This window comes from Aplidium turbinatum, chromosome 5 (assembly GCF_918807975.1).
Source record: "Aplidium turbinatum chromosome 5, kaAplTurb1.1, whole genome shotgun sequence".
NCBI lineage: Eukaryota > Metazoa > Chordata > Ascidiacea > Aplousobranchia > Polyclinidae > Aplidium > Aplidium turbinatum.
The window spans coordinates 34,963,007-34,984,666 of NC_137476.1; the positions used below are offsets into that span (position 1 = coordinate 34,963,007).

At 38.4% G+C, this 21,660-nt stretch overlaps 1 protein-coding gene across 1 annotated transcript; it reads left to right on the forward strand.

Moving 5' to 3' along the window:
- The first annotated feature begins 2,365 nt into the window (after positions 1-2,365).
- Positions 2,366-12,763, forward strand: LOC145770761 (leucine-rich repeat-containing protein 45-like). Its single transcript, XM_082582475.1, has 10 exons — positions 2,366-2,526; positions 2,718-3,075; positions 4,075-4,353; positions 4,677-4,801; positions 4,927-5,094; positions 5,522-5,681; positions 6,276-6,424; positions 6,889-7,171; positions 7,743-7,981; positions 11,528-12,763. The coding sequence occupies exons 2-10, from the start codon at positions 2,734-2,736 to the stop codon at positions 11,796-11,798; spliced, it is 2,016 nt and encodes a 671-aa protein (XP_082438601.1). The 5' UTR covers positions 2,366-2,526; positions 2,718-2,733; the 3' UTR covers positions 11,799-12,763.
- The last annotated feature ends 8,897 nt before the right edge of the window (positions 12,764-21,660 follow it).

The following is a 21,660-nucleotide window of genomic DNA, read 5'->3' on the forward strand; positions in this document are numbered from 1 at the left end:
AAATTTTAATACTAAAACGGCAAATTCTACACTAGCCTAGTTGCTCGAATTCAAATGTCACGGAACAAGTTTGTCCGATCGTGTCTATTTTTGCCAAGATGACCAAGCACAACTATTTTTTATCATAAATTTAATATGTTATAGGCTATTATCAAATTAGAGACTGCAAAGTTCATATACAAATAAGTGTACAAAATGCTGCCACGGGGCTTTGCTAGCTGCTTTGATTCTGTAAATGAAATTCATTTGTCTGTGTTTTGCTTACATGTTCGGGTGGCAGCTGACTTTGGTGACTTTTTGGTCTTTCGATGCCATCTTTGCTGTGCGAATTATTTTTGTTTATAGTATTGTGTATAGCCTATTTTTGTTTATTCGCCAGCAGAAAAAAAAAAACTTAATTGAACTTGGAGCAGATCTTTACTCACCAAGACATTTGTAGGTCTACTTAGACCTGGTAAAGATGTTTACCAGATAAAATGGTTATCTGAAAATATCTTCTGAACGGTGCTTGTTAAGCTGCTTCATCTTATGACGTTGTAGGCCTATTATATCTATCTTTTACGACATAATAAAGGTTAATGATTGCTTCCAGACGTTTTGTGGCGAATATTTCAGGTGAAATATGAAGAAACACAATCTTACGGACTGACAACTTGGGGGGCGTCATATAAAACACACACAGGAAAGCTTGGTGTTTTGAAAAATAAGGCGGTCAATGCTGTTCCGAAAGGCAAATGGGCTGACCATGTCACACCCTTTTATAATCAACTCAATATCCTAAAGTTAAAAAATACTGTAGGCTACAACTTTGAAATTGCTAAATTTATGTAACCTACCAGTTTAGTTTCAATTCATTACCCAGCACTTTTCAAAACTACTTAAAAAATGCAACGAAATTCATAGCCTTACGAGCCTACTCGACCAACCTACTGTAGACCTATTATTATCATCGATACATAACCACCTCAAACTACGACGCTCTATAAAATGCTCTGACGCAAAATTTTGAAATAATATACCAGTTGAAATTCACAAATTTTCCTTCACAACTTTTAAGCGAATGTACGGTACAAAAAGAAAATTATTCAATCAATCGTTTTATTTTTTGTCATTAACGCGTTCGGGACGAAAAAGATACTAACTACAAAAATCGATATAAACTTACCAGCAAGTTAACGAACGGGAAAAGGTGGCAAAACCTTGAAAGGTTTAAAACGTGCCTGAATGAAAAATTATGTAGTAGGCTATATATCAGTAGCTAGCACGGCCACAAAACCCAAAAAACAAATAGCAAAAAAACAAAACAAAAACAGAGAGAAGCACACATGTAGTAGGCTAATGAATGACAGCCTAATGAAAAGTGTTGTGGATTGAATTTGCCATATTGACACATAATAGGCAAATGCTAAATTACTAATCAGACTTGCAATTGTACCTACGTGGGCCTACCTAAATTTTTAATTTCTTATCATCTTGGACAGCTTCACTGTTATTTAATTATTTGTCGCAAAAAGCCAATTATAGCCTACATATCATTCATGAGTGGCTACTTGACATGAAGACCTTGAATGGTCATTTTGCAGCCTCCCGCTGCTGTGATGCTATTATCATTGTCTTTTTTTAATTGTAATATTCTGAACAGTTTTACTGTACATTGTATTCAATGTATTGTGATTTATCGTACATCTTTTTCGCTGCAGCCAATAAACATCAATCTATCTTACCAACTTTCTAAACTGGCAAGATTAGTCCAAAGATAATCCCAACAATCAATCATTATTGGAAACGGGCAGCAGCAAATGGTGGGCTAAAGCACCGGCTTGCAAACGCATTAAAATTATGAGTTAATTAAATGACGAAAAGTTGTGGAAATGAGTTGACTAAATATTTATTAAGTTTTGCAAGACAATGTAAAGAAAAAATGAGATAAAGAAAAAAAATTTCTTGAGATCATTTTATCATTTTCCCTTTCAATCAATTAATCAATGGTTTATTTTTCAGAAACAAAAACATAGTATATTTTTTGAAATATGCAAATGCAAGTAATATACACATCACACATTGCAAAAATTGCACATGTTTTTAAATAGGCCTACAAGTCAACAAATACCACTCTAAAATTTCATTTCAAACATCTTAATTTAGATAAAGTATTTGAGCAGTTTGTAAAAAGTATTACCATATTGGTAAACATACATTTTCTTTTCAGCTGCAAAGTAATAATAAAACTCCCGAAATTGAATAGGATTTTAGAAGCCTTCTCATTTTCATAATAAAGGCTGCCGTTGTAAAAACTAAGTCATGGTTCAATGACTATCCAGAAGAATTTGATTGGCTAAGTTTGTCTGGCCTGTTTATACAAATCTTTTCGATGTGGTTACTTGGTGTTGTCGTTATAGACGCGTTGTTCCATCAGTGACTGAAATGTGTGAAGAAGGCCAAACTGTGCGTTAAAACTGTATTTTTGTGTCCCAAAGTTGCCAATTATTTTCATTTTGTGAAGCAGTGTTCCATGATTTACACCAGGTAAGTTTAATTAGAATAAAAATGTGGTGGTAAGGAAAAACAGAAAAAACTGTTATCATCTCCCTTAACTAAGCAGCTGCAAAGGTATGGTAGTAAATATTCTCTGAGGATTTATATTTGAAATAGTTGATGTAGAATTAAATTTAAAAAAAATTGCAGACAAGATTCTAAACAGCTTATTTTACTTGCAGAAGTTGAAACTTTGCTATGGAGGAATTTCGAGCTTTATTTCTTCGCTTATGCAAAGAACATGGAATTGATCCGCAAGAAGGTGTTTTGCAAAGAATTCAAGATACATCCACGGAAAGTGTTGGAATGTTAGATCTCTCCAACAGTACATTAAATGTTGCAACTTGTGCTGTTCTTGGTAAAGTGCTCGCTCATGATTTGGCTTTCACATCTGTTGTGTTGTCTGATTGTATGCTGAATGAAGAAGGTGCCAAGTCCTTACTTTCTGGATTAGCAAAAAACACGGTGATAAAAATTCTCGACCTACGAGGCAATAATTTAAGACAAACTGGTGCGGAAGCAATTGGACGATACTTAAAGGTAGGCTACACTCCAATACTTTTGCATGACATGTTTTGATTAGGTTATTCAAGTAGGCCTAAATACTAAAAATGTTTTGTCTGACTCATCTAGACATGTTTGAAAATGATCTTATTTTTTTTTTGTATACCATACACATTTTTTAATAAAACTACAAGTGAACAATCCAGATGTGTAAATTATCTCCTTACTTAGTGATCTTTGCGCAGTATAATAGTGCAAACTATTGGTAGGCTACTCAGGTACAAATCACTCATTTTTAGTCTGAGTTGTGTAGTAAATGTCTATAAATTGATTGAGTGAATCTTTATCCTCGGACTAGGAAAGCTTCTTGAAGAGCTTAATCCTGGCAGTTTCGCATACTTGTAGAGACTTTGAATCACTGACGCAGGCCCGGTCACCAAGATTGACAGAGTGAAGTTTCCGATTGTTGAAGTCTTGTTGCCAGAGAATTATTCCATCCATTGGATGCTGAGGAATGGAGAGCAGTCCTTAACGTGTGTTGCTCAAGTACATGCCCTGAGAGTCGAATCAGCGCCGCTTGATCTTGAAGCTTCTTCATTCCGGAAGTCACGCGCTAACCAAAGTTTTGAGCTATCGGCGTGGACTATAGTTTGCATGTTACGTCGTGTTTTATTATAGAAATTATGCTAAAAAAGCAGCAAAGTGGAAACAAAGTAGCTTATTTTGAAAGACTCTCTCACAGCTTGTCAATCAAAACATTACCTTGTTAATGTCATTCTAATAGAACTAGAAATGCAATAACAATGATGAAAATAGTCATTTTTATAACCAATCTGTAGTGGATAAAACCACTGTTCACTTTTTCAGCCTTGTTAAGATGGAATAGTTAGTTATTTCATGTGTTTACTGACTTATGCACTTGCAATGGTATGATAATAAAAGTGAAGTTGTAGTAATATTCTCAATAATTTGTTATTTATAACTATTTTGATGTTTTTTTTTTGTTTTGTTTACAAACTACTTTTATCTAAACAGGACAATCACTCTCTTGATACACTGTTGTTGGAATGGAATTCAGTTGGAATATGGGAATCATCTTTTGCAGCTTTGTGTGAGGGAATCTCTGTTAACGTAACTCTTAAGCATTTGGATTTAAGAAACAATCAAATCGACCATGTAGGGGCTCAAGAAATAGCCCTTGCACTTCGAAACAACAACACCCTTGTAACATTAGACCTCCGGTGGAATAATATTGGGTTGATTGGTGGCCGAGCGATTTCTGAAGCCCTGCAGCAGAATCATGGAATTGCAAAGGTGCTTCAATTCTTCGTTGACAAGCCAAGTTTTTATTTTTTGATCCAAACACAAAGTCTGTCAGTTTTCTATCAACCCACTTTGTTTTTTCACCAACGACTGGGCCTTGTAAATGTATTGAAAGAGAGGAGTGCATGCAGAAAAGCGAAGTAGGGTAATCCTGAAATTTCAATCTTGAAAAATAGAATTACTGAAAATTTCAGGCTTTTTACTTATACCTTGTATATATACGTTGTAAGTTGTAACAATACAAAGCTTTTCATTAAAACTGATTTTTTCTCCATACATTGCTTGCAGAGTCTTATAAATATCTTTATTTGTAGATAGATGTTGCTGGTAACAATATCCCTCGTGATGTTCTCACCTCCATCGAAGCATCCGCATTACACAATGAAGATCGTGCACACATGTCTTACAGCCAAATGCAAAAAACAAGAACATTAACCAAGTAAGTTGGCTCATGCGAACTTGCCAGAACAATGTCATTTACAGTTTAAAACTACACTATTTTATACTGTACAGTCCATATAATATATATAGTCCATAACTTTGACATTATTAAATATGTTACAGTGAGATAGAATTTCTTAAAAGTGAAAAGAAGAAACAAATGGTTAGTCTCCTTGATGATGTGGATCTTGCGAGAACCCAGCTGGATGCAACCAATAAAATGAGCTCAAAGAAGATAAACCATCTCCAGGAAGCTCTAGAAGAGCGCAAAGCCGCATTGAATGCACTCAGGTAAAATACTGGATTCGCTTTGAATTAGCAGACATTTCTTATACAATTACATATACATCTTGATTGAACCAGGATGGATGATCGATCAGTGAAAGTGTACGACTGTACGTTTGACTATTTAATCCCCGTCAAAAACATGTGCTAGCCTATATGACTGTGCAATGTGCATTACTCTAACTCTAAGGCACTGACTGAGTGACTGGTTTTATAACATATTTCCTACGCCAAAACGACACAGAGCAACAGCAAGACATTTAGCATCACATAAAATAAAATTGTGTTGGTGCCTGGGCTTTTTCTGTATGGATTAAAAAGAAAACTATGTTGTTTCAACTTCCTATAGTTGAATACCGTATATAATTGTTAAATTCAGTAATGTTCATAGTTGGTTCAATGGTTCTCATTTGTAATTCCAGTTGATTTGCAGAGCGAAGCTGGACATGTGTGAGGCTTCGTTGGTGTTAAGCGAACAAAGGCTAAACGATCAGGGTGCATTGTTGGAGCTGTCAAGGAAGGAAAACCTGGACCTTGTGAAAAATTACGAAGCACAAATAAAAAAAGAGAGGGAAGACCGCTTTGCCACCGAGGTAATCATTCTTTAAGGTTGTGTAAGTAACATCGACAGGGGGTGCTTTTAGACCCGGCATGAATTAAGGGACCTAAAACTTGAAGAAACTACTGTCTATTCTTTGGATATAGAGCACTTTTTTTAGAAGTGTCTTGATTTGGGCATATGCTCTCAACGCTCCTGGTCCTGGTTGTACATGATATAACCTCAAAATGTAATTTGCCAGATTATCATTTTGCATCATTGTTATATAATGTTTATTAGCTATCAGTGTCGGCTGTATAGCCGAGTGGTAATAGCCCTGGGACGGCAATCGAAAGGGCGCCGGTTCGACACCGCTCAAGAGCATGCGACTGTGTCTTTGGCAAGTCACTTAAAGGCATGCCTGTCTTGCCTGAAGGTGGACACAAAGATTGGCTTTCTAACCTTCCTGTCCACTTAATCCAAATCTTCAACCACCGGGCGTAATTAAGCCCGGATTCGACGACGACGATTATCAGTTTATTTTGCAATTAAGCGTTAATAGGATCTGTGGAATTCTAATGTCAGAATTTATCAGGTCTCAAAAATCAACAAATGGAAAACGTGTATGAAAATGCTTTACCGTTATTAGACTAAACTCAACAAAGAATTAGAAGAAACTCATGACAGTCTCAATGAAGCCAACTCCAAAGTCAGTGACCTGGAACGAAAAGTCAAAGTTCAACAAGATCAAATATTGTCACTCAAAGAAAATGTTGCTTATCTCAAATCCGAACACCGGTTAGTTTATCTTGACTTGTGGATTTTATGCCTTAACCCTTGGTTTAGCTCCTTGGAAACTTGATCGGAGAGAGCCACCATCCGGTACGCTGTGACTCATACACTATTTTTTCCGCAAGTGTAGATAAAACGATCTGTTTAAGTTTAGTACGATTTCATCATCGACACTCTGCATAATGAAAGGATGTACTTCGTTCCAGGGGCTCAAATAATGAGTAAGAAGACATATATGTAGAATTATAGATGTTTGAAGTCAAAGCAATATTATCATCAATGATTTTTTTTTAATATTTGCATGGACGAAATAGTTTTGTTGATTAATTGCGTACCCTAGGGGTTCTCAAACTATAGGTCGCGTCCCAAAGTTGAGTCGCAAGCCTTTCTCCCTGTCTGTCTCGTATAGATTGATAACTTGCTTGGATGGTTTTATGAGAACTTTTTCATTTAGCTTGGCTTTATTTCAGGGTGGCTTTGGCCAATGCGGATGAGAGATTAGCTTCTGATCGTCGTCGGATGCAGATGGAGGCTAGAGATCAGGAAGAAGTCCGGATGCGAGATATCGAGCGTCTTCGCAACGAGATGGATGAAGCAAGAAGAGCTGCCGAAGACCGTGCTGAAAAGATGAGGTTATCCAGAGAGGACCTTGCCCGAGAGATCACAGAGCTTAACACCCAGATGGCGGAGGAAAGATTGAGTCATGATGACGCTCTGAGGACGCTCAGGAGCCAACTAAAGGCAGAGGAAAACGTTAGTGTTGTTTCAAATACAAAGTGTTACTGTTTATTTGTTTTTACAAAGGATTGAAGAAAAAACTAATCAGCTTTCTAGCGTTGATATTTGCAAATCTAGTGTTATTTTTCAAGGTAGAAACTTTTGCTATTAATCAATACATCAAAAGATTTGCGAAAGTATTCTCCGAACAACCGCCAAAATGATAACCACGTTTTGAAAGAATGAAATCCTCACTCTATGCGCTGTCTGTCTCATGACTTGCTGTTGCAACATGAACCTCCAGCAAGGCTCGAGGCAATGCGTGGTCCAGTGGTAGCCACATTGTATCCTACTCCCCAGTTCTCATGTTTGATAGAGCTCAACATGCCGCAATCTTGACACCATCATTTTGCACAACCTAAGGAAGCAGTTGATGCTCCAGGTATTCTGTGATCATTTGTCGCAGTTCAATCTGCCATATTTTCATTCGCCCTTCCTATATGTGCTCAGTCCATATCTCAGAGTCATGGAAACAGTTTGTTCTGGGCATTCCCTTGAGCTATGACGTTAACCATAACACCGACATCAATCGTGATGTTTCTTCCAGATCCATTCTGGGCAACTCCAGGAGAGGATTCGAACCCTGGTAAGTGAGAAATCTGAAATCCAGAGGCACGTCTCCTCCCTGTCCACCGAACTAGCTGAGGTGGATGCATCCCGCTCTGCCTCCTCTGTCGAAAATGAGGGTTTGAAGCGAGCACTAGACGGCGTAAAGCGCCACCTCGCCACAAAGGACCAGGAATCTGAAGACCAACTGAACCACGTGAAGAACGACTTTAAAAAGAGGTTGGTTTATTATAAAGAGTGAAACGACGACTGATCAGTATGTGGGTTCCATTCACTTACAAAAGTAGCAAATGGCTTCTTGTCAATTGTCATGGTTAAACTTTATTTTGTTCAAGCAATGCAATGAATTGAAAATACATTCTTGTATGTAATCTCAGACCGAGAAAACATTCTCGTAGTTTTATTCTGGAAATTTCGCATGCCCGATGTGCCACTAACCTAGACTCGGTTATAAGGGGTCTGCTACTATTCGGTGAGTCCGATTCGGTGAGAGCCTTTTTAACCCCTAACCTCAAACCCAAAACTCCAAAAACCCAAACCCACAAAAACCCAAACCCCCCAAAAACCCAAACCCTCAAAAACCCAAACCCCCAAAAACCCAAACCCCTAACTCCTATCCCCTAACCCCTATAACGGCAATGATAATTAGGCTACGGCGCGCAATAATTTAAAAAAAAAACTCACCGAATAGGGTTCTCACCGAAAAAGGCTCTCACCGAATAGGAAACTCACCGAATCGGACTCACCGAATCGGGCCATTCCGGTTATAAGAGGTGGACAACATAAAGTTTCCCCTTCAAGTGGTGTTACCTTTTTTTTTCTTATTTCTATGAGGGTGGCAGCTGATTTCGTTGACCCTGTGGTCTTTCGCTTTTACCCTAGTACCAGTACCGTATTTACAGTATTCTTGTAGCTTAATCGATGTATACGTGCTATAGTTCTAAAACAAATAAAAAAGAATCTGTAAGTTTTGCATCGACTAAGTTCCGTTGGATGGCGTCCTTGAAATGCTTTCCACAACTTCGGACTGGAACCACCGTTGGTTTCTTACTTGATTTTGTTTACACATTTTTTGTTGTTGGCACTATCACTTCTTTAACTTTTGTGTCGAGCTAATCATTTCTAACTGTTGGTGAATGGATAATTGGCAATCTTCTTGTCCTGTTGGCTTGATTTTTACCAATATTTGTTCTTTCTTTTGTTAGGCTCGACAGTCTGATTGTATGCTTATAATAATAATTGACCAGCTCAGTGGCCGAGTGATTTTGCTTCTGGCTGTAGTGCTGGTAGATCTGACACCTATTCAATTCCAGGTCGGGTCATACCGTAGATTAGCACTGTACCGATTGTGCTCTTTCTTGCATAATGCAGTGAGGATAAGTCGGGTAATAGTGAGGACATCTTAAATCTGATAAAAAATTAAACATGAGCCCTGTCGCTAAAAGACCTTAGAGCAGTGGTTCCCAACCTTTTTGTCTTGGTGACCCCCTTTAAAAAAATTCGTAGATACCGCGACCCCCACTTATATTCTTTTTTAAATGCAAGTATACTATTATTATTAACAAATAATACAACAAAAGGCAGCACTAAAAACGTTTTTCTTGCATTTATTGACAAATCAATGCGATGGATGACCTTGTAGGTCTGCAGCTAACCGTGAAATTCGAGGTTGCGTGCTAATATAATGTTGTCTAATATACAAGGCTACTTCGTTAATAGAGTTTCAATTTACACTTTTACAGCGAATAGTCCTACACAGTAGGCTATGCGTCCACTGTGATGTAATAAACGTGACTGTAGGTCAGGACATACAGTCACGCTTACTACATCACAGTGGACGCATACTGATGCAATAATATTGTGCAACAAGCAATCCGAATAAAATGGCTAGCGGACCGGTGCCTCGTCCTACTTACATTCACTTTTGCTGTTGCATGAGCAACAGCTTCGCGACCCCCTATAAAATGCTCTGCGACCCCCTTGGGTGTCGCGACCCCCAGGTTGGGAACCACTGCCTTAGAGCGACAATAAATATAAACCATACATTATTATATACTAACAATAGCGAACGGTTTTATCAGAAACGGAATGTGAAGCACTTATCGAACAAGCACTCACTTTGACGGGACCACTGTCTTTCAACCGCGTCCAGTTCTATGAAATAAAAACTAGTTGTCATTCTCGCTCGGTGGCGCGTTCGATCTACGGTTGTTAACTCATAATACTTGTTTGGTGGTGGAAGATTTTTAACTGGTGGTTGGCTTACGCTCGTTTGGTTGCGGATTCTAACCGCGGCTCATAGCTCCCTTCCACGTTGTAGCAAGTGTGATTACTTAGCCTATACCGTAAATAGGCCACTAAGGATGCACTGCTTGAAATGATTTTTTGTTTTAACTCGTCTGACCGAAAATGTTCGCATGGCGTGACACATGCTTGCATCCTCCGCCTCTTTTCTCTATCAACCAATCAGATTGCGTTGTAGCCGACTCGGGTTGAAGTCAGGATGCATTACGCAATCTCAGGGCAAATTAGGTGGCCACCTCTAAAGGAAGTAAACAAATTCAATCGAAGACCAGACGACACTGACTTGAAATAATCTTCTTCGTATGTCGAAAGACTATTCCATCACAGCATTCGATACCTGCCCTTCCTATTGTTTATCAACCGAGTGCACATTAATATTGTGGAAAGCTGAACTGGAAAATGTAAATTAGAAAAAGCAATATTGCAGTACAAGTATCTGTTTTAAAGCCGCAGTAAAAGTAATGCGATTTCAATTGCCTTTTACATAGCGTTTGTGATCGTAACTTTGCATGGTTTATTCAAGGTTAAATCAAAATTCGTTGTACCTTGAACATTGCCATACGCCGCATACGGGTGCCATTTATTTTCGTTTTACTAACGTACAATAAAGGTGGGTTGCTTTTTTGTGAAAGATACAGTATAAACCAGGGGTCACCAAACTACGGCCTGCGGGCCGGAACTGGCCCGCGAACTGATTTCATCTGGCCCGCCACGTGCTGCGGAAATAACAGCTGCACTACAATACTGTTAAGGCAAAAGTTACCAAACTTTTTGTAAAGGACTCACGTTGCTGTTGAGCTACACGCAACCTGCTAACGATTTTTCCATATTGTTTCTTCTTATGACATTACAAACTTTTTTGTAAAAACACCAATGTATCATCAGTGTAATGTTTTTTCAAGATCACGATGCCCTGTAGTGTATAACAGTAGGGAATAACTTTTCCAGCAACCTTTCGATTTTCATCACAACTTTGCTATTCCACCGCCGACTTTGTTATTTATTGTGCTCAATTCAAGTCAATGGAGGTTCTAAATAGTTGTATATCTTTTCGCAATTTGCACCCGGCCCGCAGCTGTTGATCTCGCAGCAATCCGGCCCTCAGAGAAAAAAGTTTGGTGACCCCTGGTATAAACAAACAAAACATTGGTTTTAATTTCGATACTAAGAAACCCAATCTCTTTAAAGATTGTTTGTTTGGTTGGATGTTGTCCTATTTACTTACTTAGTGCCTAGCAATTGAAGATGGTTAGTTCACAGGCTATATTTGTAACAATGATACACACTCGTTACACGAGTCGTTTTATTGGCCGATGTTTGCCGTTTCTGCAACCAGATTTTGATTCAGTGTATAAAGTGAATAAACCTTTGTGAAAGCGTTTGCTTCAATGTGTTAGTGAAACGACGGTGAGGAATTATAAAATCAACCTGTTAAATTAAGTTACAACGGTTTGTTTGTAGAATCCAACAACTTGAAGAAGAGAACAGTCAAGTGGCCTCTCTTCGAGCCAAAATCCTCACTTTGGAGACACAGCTGAGCTCGCAGACCGGTTCTCATCGTGATAATCTGCGGGAAAAGGACCATACCATTGACCGCCTGACAGAAAATCTTCGCCGATGTGAAGCGGAAGCGGAGCGAGCAAGAGAAGATGAGATGAAACGAGCCAGTGCACTGCAACAAGCTGTGCTTGCTTACGTGCAAGGGGCTGGTCACTCGTCGCCAAGGCGGTAGCGATGAGACATTTTTATACTAGACTTCATCGTTGTTTTGTTGACTAGAGACGGTCAAACCATGTACTGTACTTACCATTGTCAGATATGTTTTATTTGGCTTCATCAACAACCGTTGCAGCACAATTGTTTGCAAAGTGAGATTTTTATCTTGTTTCTAACTTCTTACCACCCAGGACTGTCAGTAGTTGCACAGCAATAAGCAAAAGGCATCCGTCCTTTACAAAACGTCCACTGATGCAGCAACATATAGGGATTCTGTGAACAGAACTTTGTAGCCACATACGGTTTGCTCTTCATACTTGTCTTGTGTAAATCATAAAAAAAATTCGTGTTTGTTAAATCCAGTGTGAATTTTTGTTGGACTGCAGTAAATGTTTATAATCGGACCAGGAGGATTATTTCTTATCACTGGAGATTAATCCGTCTATTACGCTTGCTCCTTTGTAGTTTTAGCTTGCAAATTAATGGCCTTTTGTATTTTTGTCTATTGTGATCTCATTAAAAACGTAGCGTCCTGTGTTTTCATTGAAATGAGTAGATCTGTTTTGAGTCAATGGGAAGATTTAAGAATGTAATTCTGAAACGTTCAAGATTTTTGTATTCCAAAACATACGTTTTGGAACTAAATTGATCGAACTGTGCTAGTTTCATTGAATAGGTCTTCAGTACATTATTGCTGCGTTTGCACTGTGCGCTGTGACGCAGACATTTGATGGATATCCACCTTGTATTGTTGTAGGCCTACAGCCCTGCAGTATTTTACGGCGAGTCTATATCAGTAACGTTAACGGGTTGAAGTCCGGGAGATACTTTTGGGTTTGAACCCCGGCTCTAAATGAGTTAATGGCGGATTCAGGAGAAGATTCGATTTGTACAATCTCCCCCTCCCCCCCAAAAAAAAACAAGCACAGAAAAGAAATTTTATTTAAGGTACATTTGCAAGGTCGGATTAATATATACCCCGGCATGATTGTGTTTTGTTGGAAGCGTCCCTCCCCCCTCCGTAAAGCTATTGCTGGATCGGCCCCTGATTTAAGCGGCCTTGGAGTTATTAAAAACATTTTCACGTTTTCTTTTGCTGTGGTTCCTGCGAGGGGGTTAATTTATTATTTAAGACGCTTCTTTTTTTAAAGATAGGCCTACTTGTTTTGGGCGTCTAGGTGGTTTCGTCGATGCTTGGTCAAAATATTATTTTGTTATCATTCTTGTCTGCTTTTGTGTAACTGCTAGCTTGTCACTTCGCTTTGTTATTAGATCTTTGTAACCTCACACAAATAAATGCATTTTTTTAAATATTTCGGACTCATGTTGAATTTGATCAACACAGAAATAAGAAATGTTGACTTCACGCCACATTAATCAAGGCCTAAAAAATTTATTGGACTCGTATATTGAAGTTTTTTCTTAATTTACTAATTGGTTGGTTGGTTTTGAATCTTTATCCTCGGACTGACAAAGCCTTGATAGGTTATTCCTGGTAGTTTCGCATAGCCTACTTGTAAAGGCTCTTGACGCAGGCCGGTTACCGAGATTGGCAGAGTGAAGTTTCCGATTGTTGAAGTGTTGTTGCCGGGGAATTATTCCATTCACTAGTCGCCGCTGAATGGAGGGCAGTCCTCAAGGTATGTTGCTCAATCATACGTAGGCTATCCCTACAGTCGAACTTGCGCCGCGTGATGTTGAGCCGGGCGCGTAATCACTGACCTAAAACGGGGCGGACAATTTCGTCATGAGATTAGGCAATGTCTTTGAACTTCTCTAGTAGTAAATTGAGACTGTTGACCGATCCTTTGATACTTAGACAGTGCAGACAGACCAATGAGATTAGGCAAGTCATGTTTACAGTTAGTGTTAGGCTCGAGAGCCTAGCAAGTTCTCAAGTGTTAGGGAACTGTTGCTAAAGTAGAGATAAGCACTCGTGAAGTGTTTTGTGTACTGAGCGGAAACAACATTGGTAAACTAACTAGCTACCTTAAATCGCCAAACACTTCAATACAAAAAAATAATCAGGCTACGTGAATTTTGTTTGATTTGATTATTTTTGCCATAACACAGCAGAGACTTAACAAACGGATAAAACGCGAACGTTACCCCATCGTCCGTCGCACTCAGTGTTTTAACATCGTCATGTAAATTACAAAAACGAGCAAATTTGTTGAGAACGTGGTTTCTTCAAAGAGCTCGTGGCATTTAAAGGGCTTCGATACTGCAAAAAGAAAAATTTTGCAGGGTTGCCACATTTCGAAAGTGGAAAAATATTACAGATGACTACTATAGATACGTAGCTATGGTTTTAAAGGGGTTCTTTGCAGTTTGTGTATTAACTTATTTCGTGTTTTAGATATGAGCACTGGGCAGCTTTGTCTGATGCAAATTAATAATAGGTAATAATGCACAAGGAAATAACTTGACAATGATACAACGGTTTGCAAAATGACAGCAGCAACCTATCATTCAGCCAGAAAATCTCTCTTTTTACATTGATTCAACATTTGCGGACGTACATCTTTCATTGTCTCCTGCATTGGCTGGTTTGACGTATATTACACACATGACGTCATAGCATCATGAGTCATGTGTGTTGTGACACGCGCGCATATTGTTGTGTCAGAATACTTGTATGTTTTGAGGAAGTTATCGAAATCCATAAAAGTTGCTACCAAAGGCCACCTATCAATTACCACAGCTAGGCTGTTTAGCGAGACAGGTAGTGCACCATAGACATACGCTGTGAGTTGGAATTACACCGCAGGGTAGACTTTAAATGGAACGAAGTGCAATATATATTATAAATTTTTCAAAATTGATAATTTTTAAGATGGGCTCTTAACGTTCGCATTTTGTTGCGTTTACCTTTTTTTGGACATCTGCTATGAATGATAACAATAACATGTGACTTATTGTTTTCGCCGTGATGGTCAGAAATAAAAACAGCTAAATTGAACTTCTACTCAAGAATAGGCGAAATATTGCCAGGAATATTTCAAGAGTGGCAAACCGCACTAGACTACTTTCTTCAAAATAAATAAAGGCCCTCAAGCCTCGTGATGCAGATCATGCTTGGAAATTTAGGGTAGCCTAAGAATGTTACTGTCTGCGCAGGCCCACCAAGTGAGCAAACGTTGCCTTTTTTACATCGTTTCAATGTCACCCGACCTTGGAAAGCTGCAAAAATGGCAACTTTTTAGTTGATTAAACTCGAAAGTTTGGTTTTTATACAATTGCAAAATAATGTTGTGTGTGTGATTTTCTATCTGGAAAACGTGCTGTTTAGGAGTGGCCTACTACGATAGCCTAGCCTACTTTTGCAAATATCAGAGTAAAAATTATCAGATTTTGTTTCAAAGCTATAGAATGACTATTTTCAGAGATTATAGCAAATTTAATACAAACATTATCATACCAATTGTTTTGGTTAATGATCGAAAACCGATTTATGAGCCACCTTGTTTCGAGAAATTGTAAAAAACTGTTTTCCGATCAACCTTAAAAATATGCTCAACCAGTTTCCTTCCAAAAAACATTTTGCTTGCAAGAAGTTTTATTGCTAGCTAGAACAGTAGGTCTCAAACTTTTTTCGGTAAGTGAACAAAATAATAATAGTAATGTTATGGTTTTTATTTATTGTCGCTCTACAACAGCTAAGGTCTTTTAGCGACACTGCTCATGTTTAATTTTATATCAGGTTTTTACGATGTTATCACATCATTACCCGATTTATTCTCACTGCGTTACACAAGAAAGAACACAATCGGTACCGTTTTTCAAGTCTTCGGTTTGACCCGACCTGGAATCGATCTCCAATCTACCAGCACCAGAGCCGAAGGCGAAACCACTCGGCCACTGAGCTGGTAAGTGAACAAAATCAGTCAGGTTCAGAAACTTGTAGAATTTATTGGTAAAGCTTTCGCCACCGTAAGCTTTCGGCACGACGCACTTCAAAGAATTTAATTATCTGAACTCACGACATAGCCCACACTGACAAAGTTGTGCTACGAGCTAATAGGTATATAGCCTATGTGGATACACAAGATTAAAAAATAACAATACACATAATATGATAATTCAAAAATAAATGCTGTTAATACTTCAAAAAGTGCTCAATGACAAGCAGAGTGATTTACATCAAAATTTAGTGAACTAGTACGCTAATACAATGTTTCTTTTTGTAAATTTTATCAAAAATTAATTTTTGATAAAATTTGGCACACAGTGGCGTAGCTAGGGAATGTGCCAGAATGTGCCGCCCCGGCCGGATTCAGATTTTGCCTCCCCTTAAAGAAAAAGCATGTGAAAATGAAATGCGTTTTTTTATCAGATTATAATCAAAATCAAAAATTGTAGTCTGAAAGTACCGCCCTCCCTTAGCTACGCCACTGCGCACATTTGCGAAGAGTTCAACCAACTTATTTCATATTCAAAGTTGATTCACTGTAAGCCAGTGTTTCCCAACCTTTTTCGAGCCTTTACCCAACTAAACGTAGCGATTATGACATATTACCCTTAAGCCTTAATACTTCACTTCGTAAAATAAATTAACTATTATGCTCATGGTTATATCGTTTGATTCATTACTTTTCAGTAAGTTTCTTGAAGCAATCACCACAAGAAAAAATATCGTTTTCAGTGTGTTCTAGCCCAATTCCGCGGGAAAACGCGAAACAGGCAACTTTGATAACTAACCTAGCGAAATACTATATGCCACAAAAATACAGATTGCATTGTGACGTCACAAACAAAAACCTTTGCAGCCTTTTGTATGAGCTGCCACTGGTGGCAACTGGCAACCACTGTTTATAACTGCAGATCGCATTTCAGATGGAAAAAATTGCAGTGATTGTTCGTAACGGAGAATAACATTTATTTTTTAGCGTTGTTGTAGTGCCGCATTACCCCGGCGGTTAATTATTTATCATAAGGTTGGGAACCACTGCTGTAAACGCTTAATAATGGCTTGTTAAAATATCAAATCACATCCTTGGGGAAGATGTTTAACTCAGCGTCATAGGATATTTGAATATTTTACTTTTTTGTAGACACTGTGCAAATAATGATGAGTACTTTCGCAAAATTGATCTAATTTTCGTGACGTTACACAGTCCCTGAAAGGGAAAGTTGTGACTCCCGAAATTACAACGCTAGTGGGCCTTTATTTTTACCGATGTGGCGTGTGTATCAGACTGAAAGCCGAAATTTCAACAGTTGCTGCCAGTAATTGCAACCAGGCTCCATTGGGTGACCATTGTTAAAGAATAAAGTAAGTTTAAAACTTCGCTGCAGAACAACGATAATGGCGGTCAACAATGAAAACAATATGCTGACAGAGGCAGACTTCTACATTGCCTTATTATCTCATGTGATACAACAAAAGTGTTTGCCCAATTCCAATACGGATATAGTCTTCTGTTAGTTTCAAACAGAGTTACTAATGAGTATCAAGTTTTAGGCCCGAACAGAAAAAATTAAGCTCAAAACTCCCGACAGACTAATGTACTTTAAACTTTCCAATTTGGTTTATAATGCTGCAAAATTTAAATTGTAAACATTTTAGAAAGTTAGAGATTGATGTATAGGTGCAGAATTTCAAACATCAAAACACCATACAAAATTATGGAATCATGTTCATTGTTTATCCACACAGCTACTTTGAAGAGTCTTGGTCGTCCTGTAGATGTTGCATGATGCAAATTCAACGTTTTGCAAATTGCTTGCATGTTGCTGTACGGGTTTTATAAAGAGCTCAAACAGATTATGTTTTTCTATTTAGATTTGGTGAGCCGTAGCGCTTGGTACTTCGTTGCTAAGACAACCGTATAAATACCACCATAGCATTGCAGTGTTAGATTCAAAACAACTTTATTACCGGTATGTTACTAAAAAAAATCGTAAAAAGAGAAATGGTTGTTTAGCTAAAATCCCATTGTGTATGTTAAAAAAAGCATTTTAGGCTTGTAATCTACGTCTTTTTCACTGTTTTCATAGTAAAAATCTTTAAAGATAAATTGCTAAAAATCGTTTTCTTACGACAGCATTCCATTGATTCGTTCAAGCATTCTAGGCTTGCTCGATCAAAACACGGTCGTCTTTTTTGTCAGCTTTGGTTCTGCTTCAAAAGCTGTGCAGCTTTTGTCGTGCAAGTTCTGGAAGGATTACCAGAAAACAGCAGGATGATCGAAACCAGCCAGAGCTTCTCAACCAAAAACATTTCGTCTTACAAAAAATTTTTTTTTTTTTTGCAAAGAGATGTTGTTTTGTGAAGAAAGGGGCGTTCTTCCCGGCTATCAGCACAAGGCTGAGCACTCACTAGTACAGCGAGCAGCTGCGATTCGCCAACCATAACGGTGTAGCTTCCACGCTAGCCATTCAGACCATCCAATCAACAATATGTTTCTCGGCAGCCGATTTGTAGCAAGAATGTTGTTTTGTTACAAGAAGATGTAGCAAGAGATGTTGTTTTGTTACAATTTTGAAACGATTTGTCGATTGCTTAACTTTGGGGTTTGACCAGTAGCCTACTCAACACCAAATAGTTTTGAAATATTTCGTTTTAACACAAATTCGTTTGTTTGGATTTAATTTCTTTTCGAATCAAATGCTTGGTGAAGTACTTCAAACAGTTTTAAATCCCTAATTTAGCCGAATGCAAGTTGAATTACCAGCTACTCGGTTTTGCCACCTAACCGATTTCAATCAAAACTTGTAAACAAACATTAAGGAAATAATTATTGTGTAGCACAGTAACATAATTATGGGACACGTGTTCTCTTCGTTTTCATGGATACCTTTCAATTCGAGCTCCCCAATGATGTTATGAGTCCAAGTTCTAGATACTAGATATTTAGCTTAAAATCGCCCAAGGCTTTACGCCAGAATTGAATGAAGCGATCCTATTTCAAGCTTTTGAAATTGAAAAGGGCGCTGGCTTTATTTTCTGAGGCTTGCACTCCTTGCTGGGACAGGTTGTTGATGTGGCCTACACCGACTATAAATGCAGATTCGCCTCAACAACTTTACCAGTTTGTTAGTGTAGGTTTACACGCAAGCAGTTAAGGTTGAGCAATAACAAGTAAACATATGCACAGACAGTTTTAATTTGAAAACTGTTAATTGGTGAATCGAGCCAAACCCCAGACCGCCAGCAACCATTGCTTACATTGACTGCTAAAGCAGTCGCAGACACATCTACAGACGTTGAATCAATGTAAAAATGATTGATTTGCTGTCTAAAACCTAGTTCAGTTCAGTTTCTTTTTATTTCTGACCATCACAACGAAAAACAATATATTATGTCAAACGTAGCAGAAGTCTAGACAAAGGCAGAAGCGACAAAACCTGGACGTTTAGCGCGTATGATTCCAAAGTAGGATAATCAGTAATCACTTTAAAATGTGGCACGGTCGCAACACCTTGCAAAAGTTGCCGGACATATTTACATCGTTTCAACGTGTCACGAACTCATACTTCAGTGAGCTCACTAGACGTTGAATTGAAACGATGCAAAAAACGGCAACTTTGGCGGACTAAAAATATAATTATTTGGAAATGATTACCGTTTGAGCCTTTGAAGCAGAGTAGCCTATCTTTTTTTAGCATGGTTATTTTTAGTTTCCATTCTGTTTTTATTTATGATTATAGTTAGCCCCAATTTGCCGCAAAAGATGTCCTGTTTATTCAAAAATACTAATGACAGCATAGCCATCTTTGTAACTACGGTAATCCATTTAAGAGAAATAGAGTTTTATTGTAATTGACAAAATACATAACTGGATTTGAGATAGCTGTTTCCTTATTTACATCAAAAAACTGCTGCTAAGCCGCCTACTGTTTTTCTAATTGACTCAATTTTGTGGTTTTTATTCAGCAACCTTTCGTCAAAGATTTATAGGCCCTTGCCAAAATTTATTGCGTCATTTTTCTTTGTTTATCACCGTTTTGGTTCCAAATTTAGCCTACGTTATAATAATTATTTTTGTTGTGGGGTAAACGAGTTCGATTAGTTTCGAAGCGACTTTCATAAAAGATATTCCTGCTTTAGTTTGTCCAAAGACAAAAAAATGTTTTAATTAGCACTAGCGTGCTCAGCGGCTCTGGGCTCTGACTGGCGCCAACAGCCGATCACACTAATGCTGCCAATCTAACAAGCCTGTATTGTAGAAGACCATTCTGTAGCGAGACGTAGGGGAAGGTGGGGTTAGTAGAGTCAGTGGGTTAGTTGAGTCACCATTGTTTTCTGACTAACCAAGCATGACTTCGTGAAGATTAATTGCTAGAAACAATAAGCATTATGGGTAACTGCGTCCATCTTGCTTTAGCAGCCGTGCAAGTTATACAGGTTATACAGTCAGCAAAATGCCATTTTTTGGACTAAAAAGTAAATATTTTCAGCTCAAAGTTGATTGGAATGCTGAAGCTATGCTAGGCGTAAGCGAATATAGCGTCAAAGTTTCATATAGTTTATAGCTATCTTAAGCACAGTAGCCTACATTTGTGTAAGACCGATAAAGCTTTACGTATAGATAATATGTTCAATAATTGTCACGAGGAAGGATTGGGGTTGGTTGAGTCAATAGCTGCAGGGCTAGTTGAGGCAGTGACTCAACTAACCCTACCTCAAGTTGCAGGCTGATAAAATCTTACTTCTGAATTTGAATTGCTAAACGTGCATTATTAAATCAGTTACTTGGACAAAATGAGCTATTATTTGATTAAAATTATCCATTAGGCCTACTTTTCTGTTTAGTTTTACACCCTCACACATCTCAGGAATTAGCCTACAGCCTTTGGACAGGGCTGTGTATGGCCCGATTAAGGCCTACTACAACAGAGCATTGAGTTCCTGGCAAATAAATAATCCTGGAAAGGTTTGCAGTATATATGATATGGCTGGCATTACAAACCAAGCCTATGAAAATGCTTTTTCCCTACAAAAATATTGCTGCCGGTTTTGAGACAACAGGGATATATCCTGTGTACAAAGACATTTTCACTGACATAGATTTTGCTCCATCAGAAACGACCAACCGACCTTTAGAGTTACGTGTTGGGATTCAAGCTGAAAACTATGCTTCAGAAATCAATGAACACACGGATCAGTTGTCCGCCACCTTCGAAACACCCAACATTAGTGCTGCACATCAAGCTTGTTCCAGCGTAACTTCTGCTCGGAATTCAGCTAGTTCAGAGACCACTTATGTGTCTCCAATGGAAATACTTCCAATTTTGCCAAATTTGGTTCGCGAAGCAATACAATGTGGCCCGCGGGAAAAGCATGAAAATTATTAGATTTCACGTCACTAATTTTGATAAAATGTGTGAAATTTGGGTCTAGGCGATATGAAGACTTTTTTTAGAGAAATGGCATAAAGTAGGGCGAAATCGAGAGAAATTAGGGCCTGGTTGCGGTAAAGACCTATTTTTATTTTCTTAGAGAAACGACATAAAGTCGGGTAAAAGAATCGAGGAAAATTTGGGTCTGGTTGCAGTGAAGACTCTTTTTTGAGGGAAAGACTGTGGAAACGGGCAAATTTGGGGCCATGTGGCCCGCCTGGTGTTGTTAATAATTTTTGTGGCCCACAGTACAAAAAGTAGGTTATTCCCCACTCCTGAATACAATAAACGTTTATTGATGGTATTGATTAGAGGTGCCAGATGGGTGCGGTGCCCAATATAGACCCAAAAAGTTATGCATCTCATGAATGCTATTGCGCCTCAACTAACCCCATCCACTGACTCAACTAACCCTGCCTGCGGGGTTGGTTGAGTCAAACGGTGCTCTATGTTTGAGGTAATAAAAATGGCAATTAAACATGATATAGCATTTTGATAAATGGATAGTAGCAAGCATACTTCATTACCTTTGT

Coding starts and splice junctions, on each gene's coding strand:
- LOC145770761 (XM_082582475.1), top strand. CDS start 2,734: ATGGAGGAATTTCGAGCTTTATTTCTTCGCTTATGCAAAGAACATGGA. Junction 5,682..6,275: donor AAGACCGCTTTGCCACCGAG/GTAATCATTCTT, acceptor TACCGTTATTAG/ACTAAACTCAACAAAGAATT. Junction 6,425..6,888: donor TATCTCAAATCCGAACACCG/GTTAGTTTATCT, acceptor GCTTTATTTCAG/GGTGGCTTTGGCCAATGCGG.